Consider the following 17,598-nt stretch of genomic DNA (forward strand, 5'->3'; position numbering starts at 1 on the left):
GTGTTTGAGCAAGTAGTAAATCAGGCTTGGGGCCCCCAGGGTGAAGGGATGGATTTCTGGATTCTAAGAGACCAATCTTCCCTGGCGTGCTTAAACAACACTTAATCCGCTTTCAGACTGGGTCTCTCATAACCCCTGTAGTCAAAGCCTTTTTTCCAGTTTCATGAACTGTGTCACCTTGCATGCCCTATGGCAGCACCTTGCAGGACCTATTGCTACATCAAGGGATCAAAAACTGAATAGAGGAGCGGAAGGCAGCAGGCTCAGGGCATGACTCGGTGGAGGCAATCTGAAGAGGAATTGGGTCATGGGAAAGGGGAAAGAAAACAAGTCTTGCTCCAGCTGTTTCTCGTCAAGGCACCTGCTCACAGGTGCTATAGATCTATTGCAACAAAGACAGTTTTAGAAAAAGAGATGGGAATAGTATGGGTCAAATAAACTAGCAAAGCTGTGCTTCCTCCCTCTGTGGCTGAACTGCAGCAGGTGGTACTGCTACCTCCTTGTTGTGTGACAAATGGTCTCAGACTGCTGGCCCTGAATTCATGATAATTTACTTCATGCACTCAAATGCGTCTGAGCCAAGTGTCAAGCTTTCAAACCCTTGTAGAACTGGTATAGAAGATGTCAGAGACTTTCCATTACCTAGTATACTTCCTTGCCCATCAAGGATCCTCTCTGAACAGTCTCTGGAGTACTGTCTGGTTCATCTGCTTTTAAATGACTTGAGAGCAAGAGCTGTCAGCATATCTGTGGCAAGACTATTCCAAACAAATAGACTAACCAGAGCAAACCTATTCTCAATACTCAGCCAACAGGACCCTTCACTTAAGTTTCAGCCCATAGATTCTAACCATACAGCCAGCCCTCTTTTAATGCCAACTTAACATGCTTCTCTGCAAAGGAGCTTGGATAAAGAAAAAGTTATAATTTGGAAACAGCCCAGGGGCTGCTGTTGTTTACTGAGTATCTTACCTAGCTTCACAGGCAGACAAGGTTCTTTGGGTAGATGTGCTATCTTTTATTAGACCAACTAAATAGTTGGAAAAATTGTTCTTTGCAAGCTTTTGGGCACAAGCACCCTTCTTCCTAGCCTCAGAATTCAAGCATCACAAAAGTAGTACATTGCCTCCTCTACCTTTGCTTGTTAAGCTGCACTGAACATATAACTCAGGACCTGTGCCCCTATGCTCACTCATTTGGAGTTCTCTCCTTTACACATTTGGTCCAGTTCTTTGATTACATTAATTGCTCATTTTACTTCCCACTGAATAAGTAATGGCTTAGCTCATAAGCAGGAACTAATCTGAATAACTTTTTAAATGAGACTTGGTGCCACAATATTCCCAATATGCCATTCCCAAGGCAGTCTTCCCAATGTCTTCTGCCAGTCAAGTTTCCAGAAATGGGCAGAATGACTGCAGCAAGTGGGTTTGTGGCACTCAGTCTTTCCAGTTGCAATTGTCTTGCACATTCCTATAAGCTACTTTGCATGTCTGGCACAGCTGGCAACTTTTCAGTGGCAGGGCTTCAATATCAGCAAAGGCTTCTGCTGTGGCAGCTAATGTGGCATACTTGAGAAGGTACCATAGGATGAGACACATATGGAGCACTGTGTTTTATGAGATGGATGATGGCCCTCTAAGTCAAGTCACAGCAGGGCATGGAATAGCAGTATACACAGAAATGCCCTATGTACATCATACTTCTTATTTGCAAAGCAGGCTCATACTGCAGCCACCACCATTATGTCAGCTCTGTTTAAGGAGCTAACAATTTGCATGTGACAAAAGCTACTTGGACAATTCAGACACTTTATATCTCACCTTAGGACTACAGTAAAGGGATGAGAAGTGACAGAACCACTAAAATGATTTAAAAAAGAAAAAAAAATAAACATAGTGTTTTATTACAGGTATCAGTAAACACATTACAACCCATTCAAGTCTTCCAGAGCAGCCTGGCCCTAAACAGCCTTCTCCCAGGCACTGATGGAGAAGATAAGAGATTCCATAAACAAAATAAGGAGAAATATATACAACATAAATTAATGCTCTTGCATAGCTTCTCTCACTGCCATCATTATGGGCTGGGAAGAAGCTAAACCCATCACCCTCAAAGACCCTGCCATAGGTATTATTGCCAGCTGCCAATACCAAAGGCCCTCTCATGGAATTGAGATTCCCCAAGAGGAGAGAGAAAAGTGGTGGGGTCCAATAGGATCCATGCTCACCTTAAGTTTTTTCTTTTTTCCTTTTGCCTTGTGTTCAAGGCAGGGTGAGAGGGACATTAGCCATGGGGTCTGGCTAAGCTCTCTGACCTGAAAGCAATGCTGTAAGGGTAACAGAATGGTTGTGTAAGGAAGGACAAGGAGAGTCGACAGGTGGCAGTAAGCTCTATGCTTAGTATGGCTGCTTACTCTCTTGTGTTTAAACATCTCTGCTTTGTCCTCTCCATGCAGTTTTGAGGCTCTTGCCCCCTCTACTATACGGCTACAGTATGTCTTCCCTAGTTTTAAATTTGACATACTCCTTCACACAGGCTCAAGGGGAAGAGTGCACGTAGAATGTACTGTGTCTGGAAGGAGCTCATCTGGTTAAAGCCAACCATGAGCAAATACAAGAGAAGAATGACTGAGAGGGAATGCCCCAACCAGAATCCCCTGACTCCACATCAAAGTCTATAAGTCTTTCTGCACTGGTCTCTACAAGCTAGCCCTTTGCCTCTCTGCTGGTGAAAAGGATTCTCTTCTGGAACAACAAGGGTCCTCTCTTTCCATGGGAAGGGTGATGCTGCATACAGGAATAACTCCAATTTCCTGAAAAAAGATGGCACAATCCCTTGGAGAAAGCAGCACATGATGGCTGTCTGTTTCTTCTGGGACAGAAGAAGCAAGGCAAACTAGTCAGTAGAATTACTGGGAAAGGTGGGCAATATTCTACTCTCCCCCTCAGGGGGCAGTAAATTAGTAAATAAATAAGGCTTAAAAGTTGGGAGTGTTGGCAGAGGAAACCTCTCTGCCCCTACTGGTCAATAATGAGGTGAGTGATCTGGTTGACTACCCTTTATACAAGTAGAGAGAAAAGACCAGGGGGCATTTTCCAACTATCCATAGCCATCCTTCTCCCAGTGCTGTTTTGTTAGCTTACATAGGCAAGCAGTAGCAGAGGGACAGCAGCATGTCCTGCATACTCTGTAGTAGCCCCTCTGCCAATGGAATGGTGCACTAGGAAGTGGGATTTTTTGAGGGTTTCTAGACTATAAACCCTCTCCCCTCCACATCTGACTTGACAATGGAATTAGAGGGGAGGGGAGGGGAGGGGGAACACAGCAAAGAGGGAGAGAAGAAGACAGACAGAGGCTGGACCACATCAACCCATCTGCCCACCCCTGAAGCACAGTCATCCCAGGCAGGGCTTTATATATAAAATCACAGAGGATGAACTGCCATTAAAATAGATTTTATCAGTCTCTGTCATGTCTGTTCCAGCTGCCACATCAGCTTATTCAGGCATCATCGATGAGCTTCTCGCCATTTGCTTCCTCCTTCCTACTGCCCTCCCTGTCTCCACCATCCTCCTCCTCCTCTTCTGCCCCATCTGTAAAGACATCCTTCTGACCATAGCTCAGGGTGGTGCGTGCTAGATCCACCTCGATGGGAAAAACATCTGCATCCCGGAGCACAGCATAGCAGTCATCGTAATACTTGGACATGGTAGAGACAAAGCGCTGGAGCTGGAACACGATGTCCTGCACTGTAGAGCGGATGGGGAGGTGAATCAGTGCAGGATATAGCAGATTGTGTGGGAAGGAGAAATACAGTCTCATTTGTTCAGTGACTTGCCATTGTGTCCACCCCCACCCTCTTTCACATCCAAACCCACATACAAAGGCTGTAACCAAGTCTTCCTCTCTCTGACTAGCCAAAGATTTTTGTGTTGCAGTCACATTCATGCTCTAAACCCTGTAACAAAAGGGCTCATGGAGGAACACAGAACCAGACAGGACAAGGTCACTGAGATGCAGGCAACAAGTTTGCTCAGCTAAGATGAGGAAAGAACCCAAGAACAAAGAATGAGTCCTACACCAACCACCATAAGCTGCAGGCAAAGGCAGTGACACTCACCATGTTTCTGGTCCAGCAGCTCAATTTTCTCCAGCACATCCTTCCTCATCTTGGCAAAACGTGCGCGTGCCTCCTGGCGACAGCGTAGGATAAGGCGGTATTCATAGTTTCCAGTGCTGACCCTGTAGAGGGGCTCACCCAGTGCCTGCCAAGACCACCACACTATCTTAGAGACTCCCAAAGAGCAGCACACCAAAGGGTCTGCTTCTACAGAGCTTCTATACTGATGGAAGCTCATGGACCTTGAGTCACCAAACCAATCAGACAGCAGCCCTTTTGGGTGCAGTGAAACCATTCATGAGTTGCTGAACATTATGGACTCCTAGACAATTAATGACTTAAGAGCCTAGAGCTCTGAGCACCCTATCTTAGGAGAGTCAACAGTTAAAATGGCTGCAAAGGCTTCTACATGACAAGAGTTATGAAGCAGTAACAACAGGAAGTAAGAAGAGTTGGCTGTGCTGAACTGGATTCGGCAGTGGACCCATTAACGTAGAAACCAGCAGGACTAATCCTCTGGGCTTAGCTTCTGTATGTGCATGCAGGTCCCATATGTGCCACATCTGAGGGACTGAGAAAATGCAGGTTGGATGCATGAACTTGCATCAGTAAGAGTGTGACTCCTGCCTTCCCAACACATGGAATTATTAATTGTCCCATAGCACTTCTGAGAGGAAAGGATTAGAGTATGTCAAGCAAAGTGCATAGTGCCCTCTAATGACACTCAGGCTTTCTTGTGCTGATGGTTTTGAAATATGCTTCTTTTTAATGTGTGCCAAAACCCAGCAAAAACATTCTGCTGAGAGATTCTCTCTTCTTCTATAGCAAGATGTTATATTGTCATTGGGTGCTCAGTTACTCAACTTTCACTAGTTACCGGAGAGGCAGCACTGTCTAGTCATCTGAGAACAGCACTCAGAGCCAAGACTTGTTTTAACCCCAGCTCCAGACTCTAACACTGACCTGGGACAAGCCACATCTTTTGTTTACAGATGGGGAAACTTGAGACGTTTACTTTTATAAAGGTGATGGTAAGGATTAGGTAAGGACTCTGAAAATTCAAAAAGCTGTATTTAACACCAAGAGTAATTTTCTATGCAGTGTGAGGATTTAGGAAGTCTTCTGGTTTAAATATATGTTTCTAAAAGTTGGTTTCTTAAGGAAAACTCATTTCAGAAGAATTTCTCTTCAGCTACATGGGCACTCTTACCCCACAGTAAATAAAACCTAGTCTGATGCAGCTTGGTCCTCAGTAAAAGAGGGGTAAAATTACCAAGAGTTACCTTTTCTGTACCACAGAGGAGAAGCATGCACATGGACAATTACGGAACAGCAATCAACATGTTGAAAAGGCCAACTTCTCCTCTGCCTTATAAAAACTTGTTTGTATGCTTCTGTCCTGACTACACATACAGAAAAAAAGGCTGGTTCCAAAGGGGTGCAATGGCACTAGTGTTCCACAAAAGTTATTGCTTCCAGTTTTTGTTTTTTAATCGCACTTGAAGACCTTCAGGTTTGAACACTTGTTTATTAAAAGTGCTCATCACAAGGTAGAGATATCCATGGATGCAGGTGAACACAAGTTTGCCTACACTTGTCTGCAACCACAAAAGTGCTACAGAAACACAACCTGCTGTAGTTTTGGTACTCACAATGCAGCTGTACTCCTCATCATCCATTTCTTTCACTTTCAGGCAGTAAGACTATAAAGGATTAAACACACAAAATACAAAGGGTTAAAATAAGTTCCCACCATCACCCAGAGCAGCCAGCCACCCAGTTATCAGCCAGTCAGAAGTGCAGAGGTTCTCCCAGTTTGTGTGTCTTCGTACTATAATTCTATGAAACAATTTCTCCAGAGCTGTCAAAAGCAAGAACTCACCAAGTACTCAAACTTGACATCCAGATATTTTTTGATCGTCAGCCTTGTGTCAGGAATGGCTTTATTCAGGTATGTGTTCAAGTCACTCAGCATCTAGGGGAAAACAATGATTCATAAATAATAAGACCTAAAACAACTATCTGTGATGATCACAGATCTCTGATCTCCTGTACAACATGGCCAAAAGACTTCTCCAAATTAATTACTGTTTGAACTCTTGGGGGAAAAAAAATCCCATCTTGATTTAAAAATTGCCCATGATGGAATATCAACCACAACTCCTGGTCCATTGTTCCAAAAGTTCAAAATGCATGCCTAATTTCATGACTAATTTTGCATAACTTCAGTTTACAGCCTGTCGCAGGGCACTAAGGTGCCTGCTCCTTTAAGAGCAGAAACTGCCTAGGGAGAGGACCCTAAGAGCTAGACAGCAACCCCACAGGCAGGTTCCTATGGCAGCAGGCTAACAAGGGAATTAGCCTGCACCTGCATCCAGTCAGCTAACCGGAAGAAGGCAGGGCCCTGGGCACATATAAACCCCAGGGCTGAGCCCAGCAGGAGTTAGTCCTCTGGCAGTAGCCAAGGGAAGGGGCTTCCAGGGAAGAATTGCCCAGAGATGCTGTGGCTGCCTGATATGCTGCATATAGGGCTAATGGGGCTCCAGCAGCTCACCAGGTACCCTGGCCTACAAGGCACTTAGTGCTGGGGGGAAGCTTGACTCTTTTAAAGGGACAGAGCGCACCCTGAACTGCTTGTATTATGTTATAGCCCAAGGGCCCATATTTTGGTTGCTGTTTATAAACTGGTGGATCAGGCTGAGGCTATTGGGGAAGGAGGAGGCCTCATTGGGGGCCCACTACAGTGTGGGGATCCCAGCACCAGGGGGTGCAGTGACAAAGGGGGTGAGCAGAGCCCAGCACCAGTGTGGGGCACAGAGACAGGGCTGCAGAGAGCCCGGGTGATGACAGGAGGCTGAGCTATATCAAGGCCCCCAGAGAAGCAATGTTTAAATACCATCTGTGAGGCTTGGGGCATGGTAAACAGGTGGTTTTGGAGCCATGCATCTAGCCCATAAGGCTGAGGGTGTCCCATAAGGCATCCATTTTGAGCGGGACCCAAAAAGGGGTCCAAGAACCCACAGGGTTCAATGGGGTCCATCAGGACCGAATCCAAACACAAACTCGAGGGCAGCCTCCCTACATTATAAATTACCAGCAAGATGTGACAGGCGTGGAAAAGGGTGCCCATTAGGCAAGACTGGCACGGTCACGGAGCCCTAGGGGCATCACGGCTATCCCTGGAGACCCATCCCACGACACAGCCACTCAATTTTGTTATACCTTTGTCTGCTGGGCTGAAGAACTCAATATCAGTGCACTGAACCCTTGGTAGATACTTAAAGTATGATGAACTAATTCCTTAACATTTTCTTTGCTCAGCCAAAAAGCTAGAGCTCTCCTGCTAATGTATGTTTCCTAATCTTTCACTCACTCTTGCCTGAACTGTTTTCAATTATATGCATCAACATACCATCTTTACTTGACTCCAAAATGCATCTCTTCCCCACGTAGCATGGGGGCAAAAAAAAGGCCTCATCTTAAATTCAGTTACAGCCCTAGGGTAGGTAATGGCCTAGCTCTGACTTCGGCCCCCAATTCTGGGCTAAAACTGAAACTGAGCTGCTGCCTGCCCCAGGCCAAAATGGCTCATTTGGCAGGGAAGGGAGCTCACAGCTGGAAGTGACCACACAGTGTTGAGGGCAGGGGGAGGAAAGACCCAGCAGAAGATATAATTTATAATTTTCCATGTATGGAATCTAGTTATGCAATTATGAACAGGGCAAATTTAATTCAAAGTCTTTTTGGATTTGGGTAAATACAGTACATTTGAAACTGTGGACACCAAAACTGACTGCAGTAGTGGTTGTACCTGTGCCTATTCCAGAGATAATATAAACCTCTCTATACAAGTTAATGAAAGTAATTGGTATAGTAGTTGGGCTAAGGAGGAAGAAGAGATGCATTAAAACAGAACTAAAAGAGACTGACAGCATGTATACCATGAACTAGGCATTCTCAGCTTTCTTCATGGTAGGACAGGTGTCCATATCACTAAAACCACTGGTCCGATTGTACAAGTAGTACTTTTTTTTTTGACAGCCTCAGCCAAGGGCAATGACTGGACCCTGAAGATTTACTTACTCAACTAGTGTTGGCCATCAAAGAGAGGAATAAGCACACTCAGTTGTGTATGCATGTGTGACAGTTGAGTACAGGGGCATTAAGAAGGGGTAATATGCACTGCCACAGTCAGACAACAGGGAAGGTTTCATACTAAGAAAATTGTCTTACATAAAGTATTGTAGCTTGACCAGGGGTGCTCAACCTCCAAACCATGGATGCATGGGGAGCCCCAGGCCCTGTACACTCAGTCAGGTGCTTGATCCCAGATCATAGGGTCAGGGGGGTCAGGCCCCAGGGCCCAATCCTGATGTGGGGGGCCAGGAGGGGAGCAGTGCCAGGCCTCTAATGCATGACAACCGGGAGGGGGCAAGCAGCAGGGGCTGGGGCCAGGCCCCTGGAGTCCAGTCATGACACCCGAGCCTTGGACCAGCCCCACACCAATCATCTAGCCTGCACTGCCAAAAGCTTAAGCACCACTGAGTTAGACAATTCCTTTAAGGAACACTTCTGAAGTGTCATATTTAATTGCCTGTACTGTACCACAGTTTTTAAAACCAACCCCCCAGATCCAGATCCTGCATTTCTAGCATCTTCTCCCATCCTTCCCTCCCTTTTCAGTGCTGAAGCCCATCCCCAGCCTACAGTTTGGGTCTTTACCGGTTTGATGGTTTTCAGAAGGCGGATTCCAAACTTCTCAATGCTGCGATGGGCATCTGCAAACTTCACAAAGGCTTCACTGGCAGCTGGCTGCGGCTCCCGTACGCCAATGACTGAGAAAACGTCTCCAAATGCTGAGTAAAGAAAATAATTAATGCAGATGGAGAAGAGGCCTGCCATCAAGAACATTGGCGATGCGTAGGGATGCATGTGCACCCCCTGAGCGTGGCAGTGCACCCCCTACGAAAAAGGTGCCGCCAACAGCGTTGGCGGCACCTGTGGGTGGTCGCTGCTTGCCGTCCACCCTGCCAGCAGCATCTGTGGATGATCAGCAATGGCTGCTGGCCGTCGGCAGCATCTGCGGGTGGTCGCCAACCCCTGGTTGGCGCTCGCCACTCCCCAACCGCCAACAGCGCAGGCGATGTCTGCGGGAGCTCCCTCACCTACTGCCACCCCACTCCTGCCACCACTGCTGTGCCCCCCAGCTACCAAGGGCATGCATCGTTCATGATCAAAAGCAACCTCTGCCCAAAATAAGATGCATGTGACCGGGAGCAGGGTAACAATCTTGTTACCACAGGGTGCCACATGATCCTTAGGGCATTTTTACACATGCAAGTGCTGGGTGCTTTCAGAAGTGCCAGGTGCTGCTTGCAGTTGTATAAGTGGCAAAATGTGCGTCAGTGCTGAGAAAATGGTGGCGGTGTGGTTTTGAACTAAAACGCATTGAAGATGCTTTAGTTCAAGAACACACTGCTGCCATTTTTTGTGCACTGATGTGCATTTCACCTCAGCTCACGGGCGCAGCAGACTCAATAAGCAAGTCAGCTCCAAAGTGGTGGATCTCCAGTGCACTGCGGGACAGAAAAGTATGTGTATAAATACTGTTTAAGACCGGGGTTTTCAGAGCCACACTCATCTCTCTTGTAAGGTGATGCCTAGAAGCACAGTGCCTTCTAACACCAGGACAGAAAACAGGCTCAATACCAGTTCAGAAGGAAATGTTTCATTTCCTCATTTATGTCTTCAGAATCTATTTTTCTTTGTGTGGTGCTCATGCATTCAAATGAGGACTAAGTCTAATGTTTCCAAGGTTTAACATGATAATAATTTTTGAGATGATAATAGTCTTCCATTCCCCACCTCTGATGAAGATCCAGCCTGTATAACAAGGCTCTTTCAGTCTGCTCACCTCTATGTGTCTGGGATAGTTCAAAGAAAGCTCGAAGAAGACCCTTGGTGTGCTCTGTCAAGCCTGTAGTCAGAGGAAAAAAGAACACAAATAATGCAACTGTGATACAGTATCTTATCCTTTCTACCCACCTCAATCCAGATGCTTAACAGAAGAGGGCAGTTTACCTTTGTACAGCTCTGCAGTCCTTTCCAACTCCTCCAACCTCTTCACCAACCCATCTAGAGGGAAAAAGTGTCAGAGAGTATGGGGTTAGGATGCCCAAATTTGGAAGACATAAGGATCTGCTTGGCTAAAAGGAACAGGCCAGTCACTGCCTAGGTACCTGATTTTCACACATTTCAGGTATCCTCTGGCCCCAGCCTAGGATTAAAGAGCCCCAATGACACTATTTCATGAGCTCCCTAAGTAGATGTGGCAGACAGTGATGCAGCAGGTATGCCAGGGGATGGAAGCAAATCTATTTACAGCAGTCACCAACTGCAAGAGAGTGTCCTATGGGAAAACCTAATTTAGATTAGTTCCCCTAAGCACCTATCAGAAGTCAAAAGTGGGGAAGAGGATATTTCTAGAAAAGGGCTGTGCAACTGGCAGCTCATAATGAGTTAAACTGCCCATCACACCCCTCACTGCAGCAGCAGGTAGGAAGCTCCAGCCTCTGGGCTCCCCCTCCTTCCAGTTTGCCTTTCCTGCCCAGTGAACCCTGTAGCCCAGGGTACCTGGGTGGCACAGTGCAGCTGGGGTGTTCACAGCCACAAAGCTACCAGTGAGTTGGTGTGTCCTAGTGCGCAATATGTGGGGGACAGGAAAACATCAATATTGTGGGGAGAGGAGGGTACATGCAGCCCCCAGAGCTCATGGCCTCTGCTGCTGTAGCCCCTGCTAGTAAAGGTGTATTAACAGAGATTTTTTGGACCGATACCGATAGCTGATTTTTTAAGGAGCCATATCGGCTGATACAGATCCAATTTCCGATATGCAGCCCAGCAGCTTGAAGTTTGTTGCAGTGGAAGGGGAGGAGGAAGGAAAAGGGTATGGGTGGGGGGTAGATCAAGGTCGCTGCGGTGAGGGAGTGAGGAAGGGGCTGGGGCAGGTGCTGCACTGCTGGGGCAGGGCGCGGGATGGAGCCACAGGGGGACAGCTCCCGCTGCTCTGCACACCCCAGGAGGGCATGGGTGTGGGGCATGTGCCCCTGGATCTGCACAGGGTGGGGTGGGCTGCCCTGCCACTGTGGGTTGGGGCCTGAGCTGTGCTGGGCTCTTTACTAGCAGGGGCTACAGCCCACCCCCATTCCCATTCCCTCCCCCATCCCCTTCTACCACAACAGACTTACCAGCTGGACACTGCTCTTCAAGCTGCTGGGCTGTGTATTGGAAATTGGATCTGTATTGGCCGATATGCTGCGGCTGCACAGATGCATAGGGCATTTATCTGCCACATTACTGACCACATCAAGCAAAAAAAGCCGATTTCTGATAAAGTAAATTTTCTTTATATTGGTGCCAATACGATATTGGACTGATGGATCGGTGTACCTCTACCTGCTAGCGGGGCCCGAGCAGCCTCCAGCCCCCAGCCACTTAGAAGCAAACCTGTCCTGGACTGTTAATGCACAATTCAAGCAAGAAAGACTAATGAATGTTCCCTGCCTCACAAAATGCCCAGACACAGCTATGTACTATCAGTACACTGAGAATAATGAGGTTGTACACAAATAAATATGTCAGACATCAGTACAGCACCCTTCCATCAGAGATCCAACAGTGCCAGAGAGGTTAATTTATTTGGCTCTCGTGAGCTCCTAGACCAAGGGTTGTCAACTGGTGGTACATGTACCCCCACAGGTACTTAGAAAGGTTGTAGGGGGTACACACAGGCAGGTGAGGATGGAGTGAGCAGGCAAGTGGAAAAGGGATGCACTGGGTGCCGGCAGCCCCACACAGCACACCACAGTGCCTCCCCTCCCCTGCGCCCCAGCTCACTCTCCCAATTGCCCGCCCCCGCCCCGCCTCCACAGGTCTGAATGGAGTGGGGGAGGTGGGAAGGAGTGTGTTCTGTGCCCACCCTCCAGTGGCACACGATTGGCTGGGCACAGGGCCAGTCAGCAGCCCGCGGAGCCACGGCCGGCCATGGCAAAGTGGTGTGGTATGCGGCAGTGGTGCTGCATGCGAGCTCCCCCCGTTCGGCTGTCCCTCCCAGCACCACCGCTATGCACAGCCCAAGGAGGGCATGGGGGGCACGTGCCCCTGGATCAGCACGCAGGGCGGGGCAGGGTGGGCTGTGGGCCACTGCAGGCTGGGGCCAGGGCAGTGCCAGGCTGTTCCCAGCAGGGGTGTTGGGCCTGGCTGCACTGGGAAGGAGTTGGGGGGGGGCTCCAGCAAATTTGGGGGGGCTCCAGCCCCTCCCGTAGCCCCTTCCCAGTGCCATGGCTGCCCTCCCCGAGTGTAGCCTGGCCCAGCCTTGTGACTGGGCTTGCAGATCAAGACCCACCCACAGTGCAGTAAGGAGTGGGGCAGGGGTGAATCATTCACCCCCTGCCCCTGCCCTACTCCTTCCTGCACTGTATGGATTGTCCCATGACCTGGCCTAGCCAGGGCCCCATTCACCAAGAATGGGCCCTGGCTGGTCCAGGTCATGGGACAATCAGAGCCTGGCAGCTCGTCCAGGAGCGCAGATGGCCAGCTCCTGCCGCTGCGTGCACAGCAGGGAAGCCAAAGGGTTGGGGACATGGTGAATGGGGCCCCGGCCGGGCTGAGTCTTGGGACAATCCCCACAGTGCAGGAGGGAGTGAGGCAGCAGCAGGGGGTGAATGATTTGCCCCTGTCCACTCCCTCCTGCACTGTAGGAGGCTCGAGCCCCACTCCCTCCCTCACCACTGGGGCGGAGGGAGCAGATCGAGGCCCCCACGGGGAGGGAGGGAACAGGCCAGGAGCACTCACCCTAGCCCCTGCTCCTGCCCGTGTCCTGCTCCCTCCCTCACTGCAGGGGGCCTTGATCTGCCCCTTCGTGGCCCTTTCCCCTCCTCCTGCCCTTCCCTCCCCAGATTTACCTGCTGGGGGGTTGCGTGTGCTCAGCCCCGCCAAATTTCTTCTCCCTCTGCCTATGCAATGCCTGCCCCTGCTCCAGCCCCAACCCCACTCCCTCCCTCACCACAGAAGCCTCGATCTGCACCCCACCCTTAAAAACAAGAAAAAAAATATAAAGGGGTACATGAGCTGAATCTTTGAGACCAAAAGGGTACACTTGTTAAAATGTTGAAAATCCCTGTCCTAGTCTATTAAATGTTGAGGGCTGAGTCATGTCTTTGGAAAAATTGTTTCACCTACGCTTGTAGTCAGGTCTAAACCTTCAGCCACAATCTGACAGAAATTTGAGGATTCTAAAACCACACAAAAGTGGAGCCCTCTCATCAAGAGCAGCTCAATTTCAGTAACAAAGCTCTCACTCACTGAGATGGAATGTAACAGCTGTATGTCAGCACATTCTGCCTCAGTGAGGGACAGGCAGCATGTTGAACTGCATGCCTTTGGGGAACTGCAAAGGGAACTGTAAATCTGGATTTTCTTGGTGCTGCTGACATTGTTATAAAGGAATATAACCATTCAATTCAGGTGGTATTCTTGCATCCAACCTTTTAAGCCTGTAGGACACTTCCAGGCAGGTGTGCTGCAGATTTTAGAACAGATACAATTTTATTTATGACAAGACATCACAACCGAAGCAAATGCCTGATAGTTAAACTAGTGAGAGAAAGGAAACTGGCAGGTACATGCTAACCCTGTAAAAGGACTGCCATGCTGTTGAATCAAACCGCTTTGCAGTTGGACCATGAAGAAGGAATTCTATTGTCAAGCAATTGTAAAACCAGAATGCTCCACCAAGAAAAAAAAATTCAGGGCTCTCTCATTTCCCTTCATGCTAAAGATACAAGTGCTTGCATCGCACAATCATGAATGGTGACAGCCATGATCACATGAATTGCTCCATTACATTTACTGGACACCAGCATATTCAATAACCAAAGAGGAAGGTGCCTTTTATTCCTACTACTTACCATTGCAAAGGATGGCTCGGCTCAGCCCTAGGGCATCTGCTGTCCCAGAGCTCATGTTCTCCACCAGCCGGTGCTTCACTTTCTTCAGCACTACAAACCAAGACAGATTTGCAACTCAGAACTAGTGTGGTTTTCACAGTCACAAAGAACACGCTGAACAGAACTCTCAAGCGTCCAATTTCACACTGGTCAGACAGAGACTAATTCAGCAGAGCTTAGAGAGGAAGTGAACAGAGAGAGAATGCTACAGAAATTAGATACGAGGAAGCTCTTAGCATAGGCAGTGCAGGCCTGTAATAGATTCTCCTGAACTATTTCCCAAGACTTGGGATCATATCTTGATTAGCGTACTCATTTTATTAATTCCAAAGAAGCTAGAAGAAATATATAAGAGTACGGCAGGTAAGTTTTACTGCTCAGCTAAATTTCCATTTACTAGGTTTTATCACCTGCCAGTTAGTTAAAAGCTCCTGTACCCTTTCTAAGGAATACCACTGCCTTTTGGTAGTAATACCCTTTAAAATTCCTGGAGACAATTACAGCCTCTTTGAAATTATATGACTGAACTACGTGTCTTCAGAGCCAACTGTTCAGCTACAGTTCCCACTAATGTCAGCTGAAGACATGGATATCCAGCACTCTGAAAAATCAGACCTGGCTTTGCTTATTTTTCCTCAGAAATTCATTTCCCAGCTAACTTCCCTTTCCCTTTGGTTTGTCAACACCTTCAGTAACAAGGGGGAAGGAAACCAAGAATTAAAGAAATAGGTAAGTGGGAATGCACTTTGCTTTTTGTCCTGTTCAGGTTCTCCAAAGGGCAGGAAGGTGGCAACATTTAAAGAGGACACTTATATAGGTCAAACTCCCTGTTTAGGTTTTGTTAAAAAAAATAACCCGAGCCATATAGCTATACAGAAGGCAGGGTAGGAGGGGTCACTTTGAGAGACTAACTTATTTGAGAAGATGAGTTTTCGTAGGCTACCGCCTACTTTGTCAGACACGGGGAATGGAGTACACATAGCTGTACAATATGGAAAGGAATGCTCTTGTGAGTCTCCGAAATGAGAAACCAGAAACAGCATTTTGGGACTGAAACTTTTCAATGCACGGTTGGAAATCCAAATGCACCCACAAAGACAGTATGTATTAAAAAAACAAAGCAACAACAAGCAACACTGTACTTCACTGTCTAAACTAAGTATGATACAGAAAAACAAGCTACAACAATGATGAGAATCACATTATCATTCAGAACTTTTCTCATTTTGAATAATGCACCATTCTTCATAATACTGAGACATTTTTAGCCCATGGTTTATCCTGACAGTGTTAATTTTAAAAGCATGAGAATTAAGAAGCAGCAATGAAAGAAATTTTATTTTGGTTTCAGCTCAGATTTCTCCATTACCCTCTTCACAGCTTGCCAAACATGGCAACCTTATGAGCAAAGGACAAAGGCAGTGCATCTTACCAATGTCCAAGGACTTGCCCTGCTTTGGATCGGCTTGCAGTTTGTTGTAGTGAATTGTCACTTCTCCCTGGAAGAAAAAGCAAAGCCTGAGGTGTCATTCTGGAAATGAGCAGTGGACATCACCTCTACTGCTGGACAAAAATTCATATACAGTGAGCCAACCTATTCCACTGGTCCCCTTCTACCACTTACCTTTACTATCTGTATCATTTTGGCCACCTCCACTTTGGTTTTCCCTTTGACTGACTTCCCATTTACTCCTGTTATTTCATCACCAGCTGCCACAGTTCCATCTAGAGCTGCTGGAGTGTTATCAAAAACCTGGGGGACAGGAAGAACAGCAAAGGAAAATGCAAACGAGTAAAGAGGGGAAGAAGAATGAAGCGATTAACAAAGACAGTAACAAAGAAGAAACAATTATCTTCCTGCAAGTTATTTTCTTGCTCCGATTTTGTCAGTTCAGTTTATGAGGAAGCCTCATTTCCCCTTGCATCCGAACCCATAACTGTAATAAACCCTCAAAGAAGAAGAGGTGGACTAATCACCCAGTTCCTTCTTGGACTGTCATCTTCATTTTGTGTATCATCTAGGGCAAAGTTTCCTGAAATTGAGAACCTCACACAGAAGGTGCTGCTCTGTCCCATCCCTGTACATTTTAACATGCTCTCAGCACTCAGTAGATATACTATAGGGAGGATATGCTAATTCAGAAGCCCTAAATTTATCCTTCCACAGTTTTATCTACCCATCTGAGACATTCCTATTTGCTAGAGAGAGAGAGAGAGAGAGAGAGAGAGAGAGAGCGAGCGCGTGTGAATACTTCACAAACTAACTAAACCTGAAAAAGAAGGTTCTTCAGGCCTCATTCAACCCTCATCTCTCACACCTGACTTGACTTTACTTTACAAAGATTCCTCTGCCATGAGTACTCACCTGAACAATATAGAGACAGGGACAGTACTGTGCTCCTCCCCCAATGCTGATCCCAATAAGATTCTGAGAGTCCTTCTGCAAGGTTACCGTCCCAGGAACAGTGGGGATCCCCCTAGAACAACAGGGAGAGACAAGTAATAACTAGCACAGGTAGGCAGAAGCACACCTGCATCTGCATGTAATATGCTGGAGACACTAGAATATGAAAGCACATCCCATTCCTTTCATCTGAATACACCATATTATTGCTTATTTTACCAGCCTAGATTGCAGGAACCTGAACAAATAACATTTAGATTTCGGTGGGGAAGGGGGTTGCGGCATAAAAATATGCTCCATGGGTTGGATCCAGCCTGCAGTCCCATGGCTATGCCCGGTACACACAGTACACAGGGCCAGTTCCAGCACCACGTGGCACATGGGGTGGGTGTGGTGGGTGCTGAATGCATGGCTGCACCAGACTGTCACTACATGCTGGATTTGACATGCCAGGCCAGTCTGAAAACCCATAATTTGGCCCAAAGACCACCCCTGTGCTACAGACCTGGTCCCCAAAGCCCAATGAGTTAGATACCCCTGATTTAGATTTGTGTGCGCAAAGTCAGTAAGTTAAACTAGAGACTAATGGTTATGCATGTAATGATGGTCCGGCTCAAGGGAGCAAATGCTATGTTGGGGAAAAACTATGCCCCCTCCTTCTGTCATTGGGAGCAGAAAGTGTAAGGGAGAAGAGGCGTCCACCTTCACTGGATTCTGTGAAACGTACCTAAGATGCACAAATATTTTCAAAGTCATTTCATCAGGTCTGTGTCTGAGAGTTATGTAAATAATTATGCAGCAGGAATAAGATGCAGCTGACATTTAGCACTAGTCTCACAATAATAACTGCCTGTATTTTCCTCCCCCATAACTATTTTTCCAGTGGTTTCATGTCAGGTGTTTTCCATCTCCCTTTCACAGACCTAAGAATTCCATATTCTCCATTTCTTCCTTGGTACTGCCCTCTTGTCAGTATAAACCACTCTGTAGGTAAGGTCTCCAGATAAAAGAACATTATCAGCAAGGCTTGCAATCAGAAAGGTAGGTGGAGTCATTACAGAGCA

The 17,598-nt window shown here is 47.2% G+C and overlaps 1 protein-coding gene across 4 annotated transcripts in view; it reads right to left on the bottom strand.

The window, feature by feature from the left end:
* Positions 1-1,871: 1,871 nt before the first annotated feature.
* The window catches only part of PICK1 (protein interacting with PRKCA 1), a 50,884-nt gene continuing 35,157 nt past the window's right edge, over positions 1,872-17,598 (bottom strand). For all 4 annotated transcript variants that reach the window (XM_019489584.2, XM_019489583.2, XM_014608008.3 and 1 more), the window contains 11 exons: positions 16,496-16,607; positions 15,755-15,883; positions 15,563-15,629; positions 14,092-14,181; positions 10,205-10,258; positions 10,038-10,100; positions 8,846-8,979; positions 6,006-6,098; positions 5,776-5,826; positions 4,124-4,268; positions 1,872-3,752 (listed from right to left, as the gene is read on the bottom strand). In XM_019489584.2, coding sequence (XP_019345129.1) covers positions 3,505-3,752; positions 4,124-4,268; positions 5,776-5,826; positions 6,006-6,098; positions 8,846-8,979; positions 10,038-10,100; positions 10,205-10,258; positions 14,092-14,181; positions 15,563-15,629; positions 15,755-15,883; positions 16,496-16,607 — 1,186 coding nt within the window. In that variant the 3' untranslated portion in view covers positions 1,872-3,504. The remainder of the gene's footprint in view (positions 3,753-4,123; positions 4,269-5,775; positions 5,827-6,005; positions 6,099-8,845; positions 8,980-10,037; positions 10,101-10,204; positions 10,259-14,091; positions 14,182-15,562; positions 15,630-15,754; positions 15,884-16,495; positions 16,608-17,598) is intronic.

The sequence above is a fragment of the Alligator mississippiensis genome, chromosome 4 (genome assembly GCF_030867095.1).
Source record: "Alligator mississippiensis isolate rAllMis1 chromosome 4, rAllMis1, whole genome shotgun sequence".
In the NCBI taxonomy this organism is placed as follows: domain Eukaryota; kingdom Metazoa; phylum Chordata; order Crocodylia; family Alligatoridae; genus Alligator; species Alligator mississippiensis.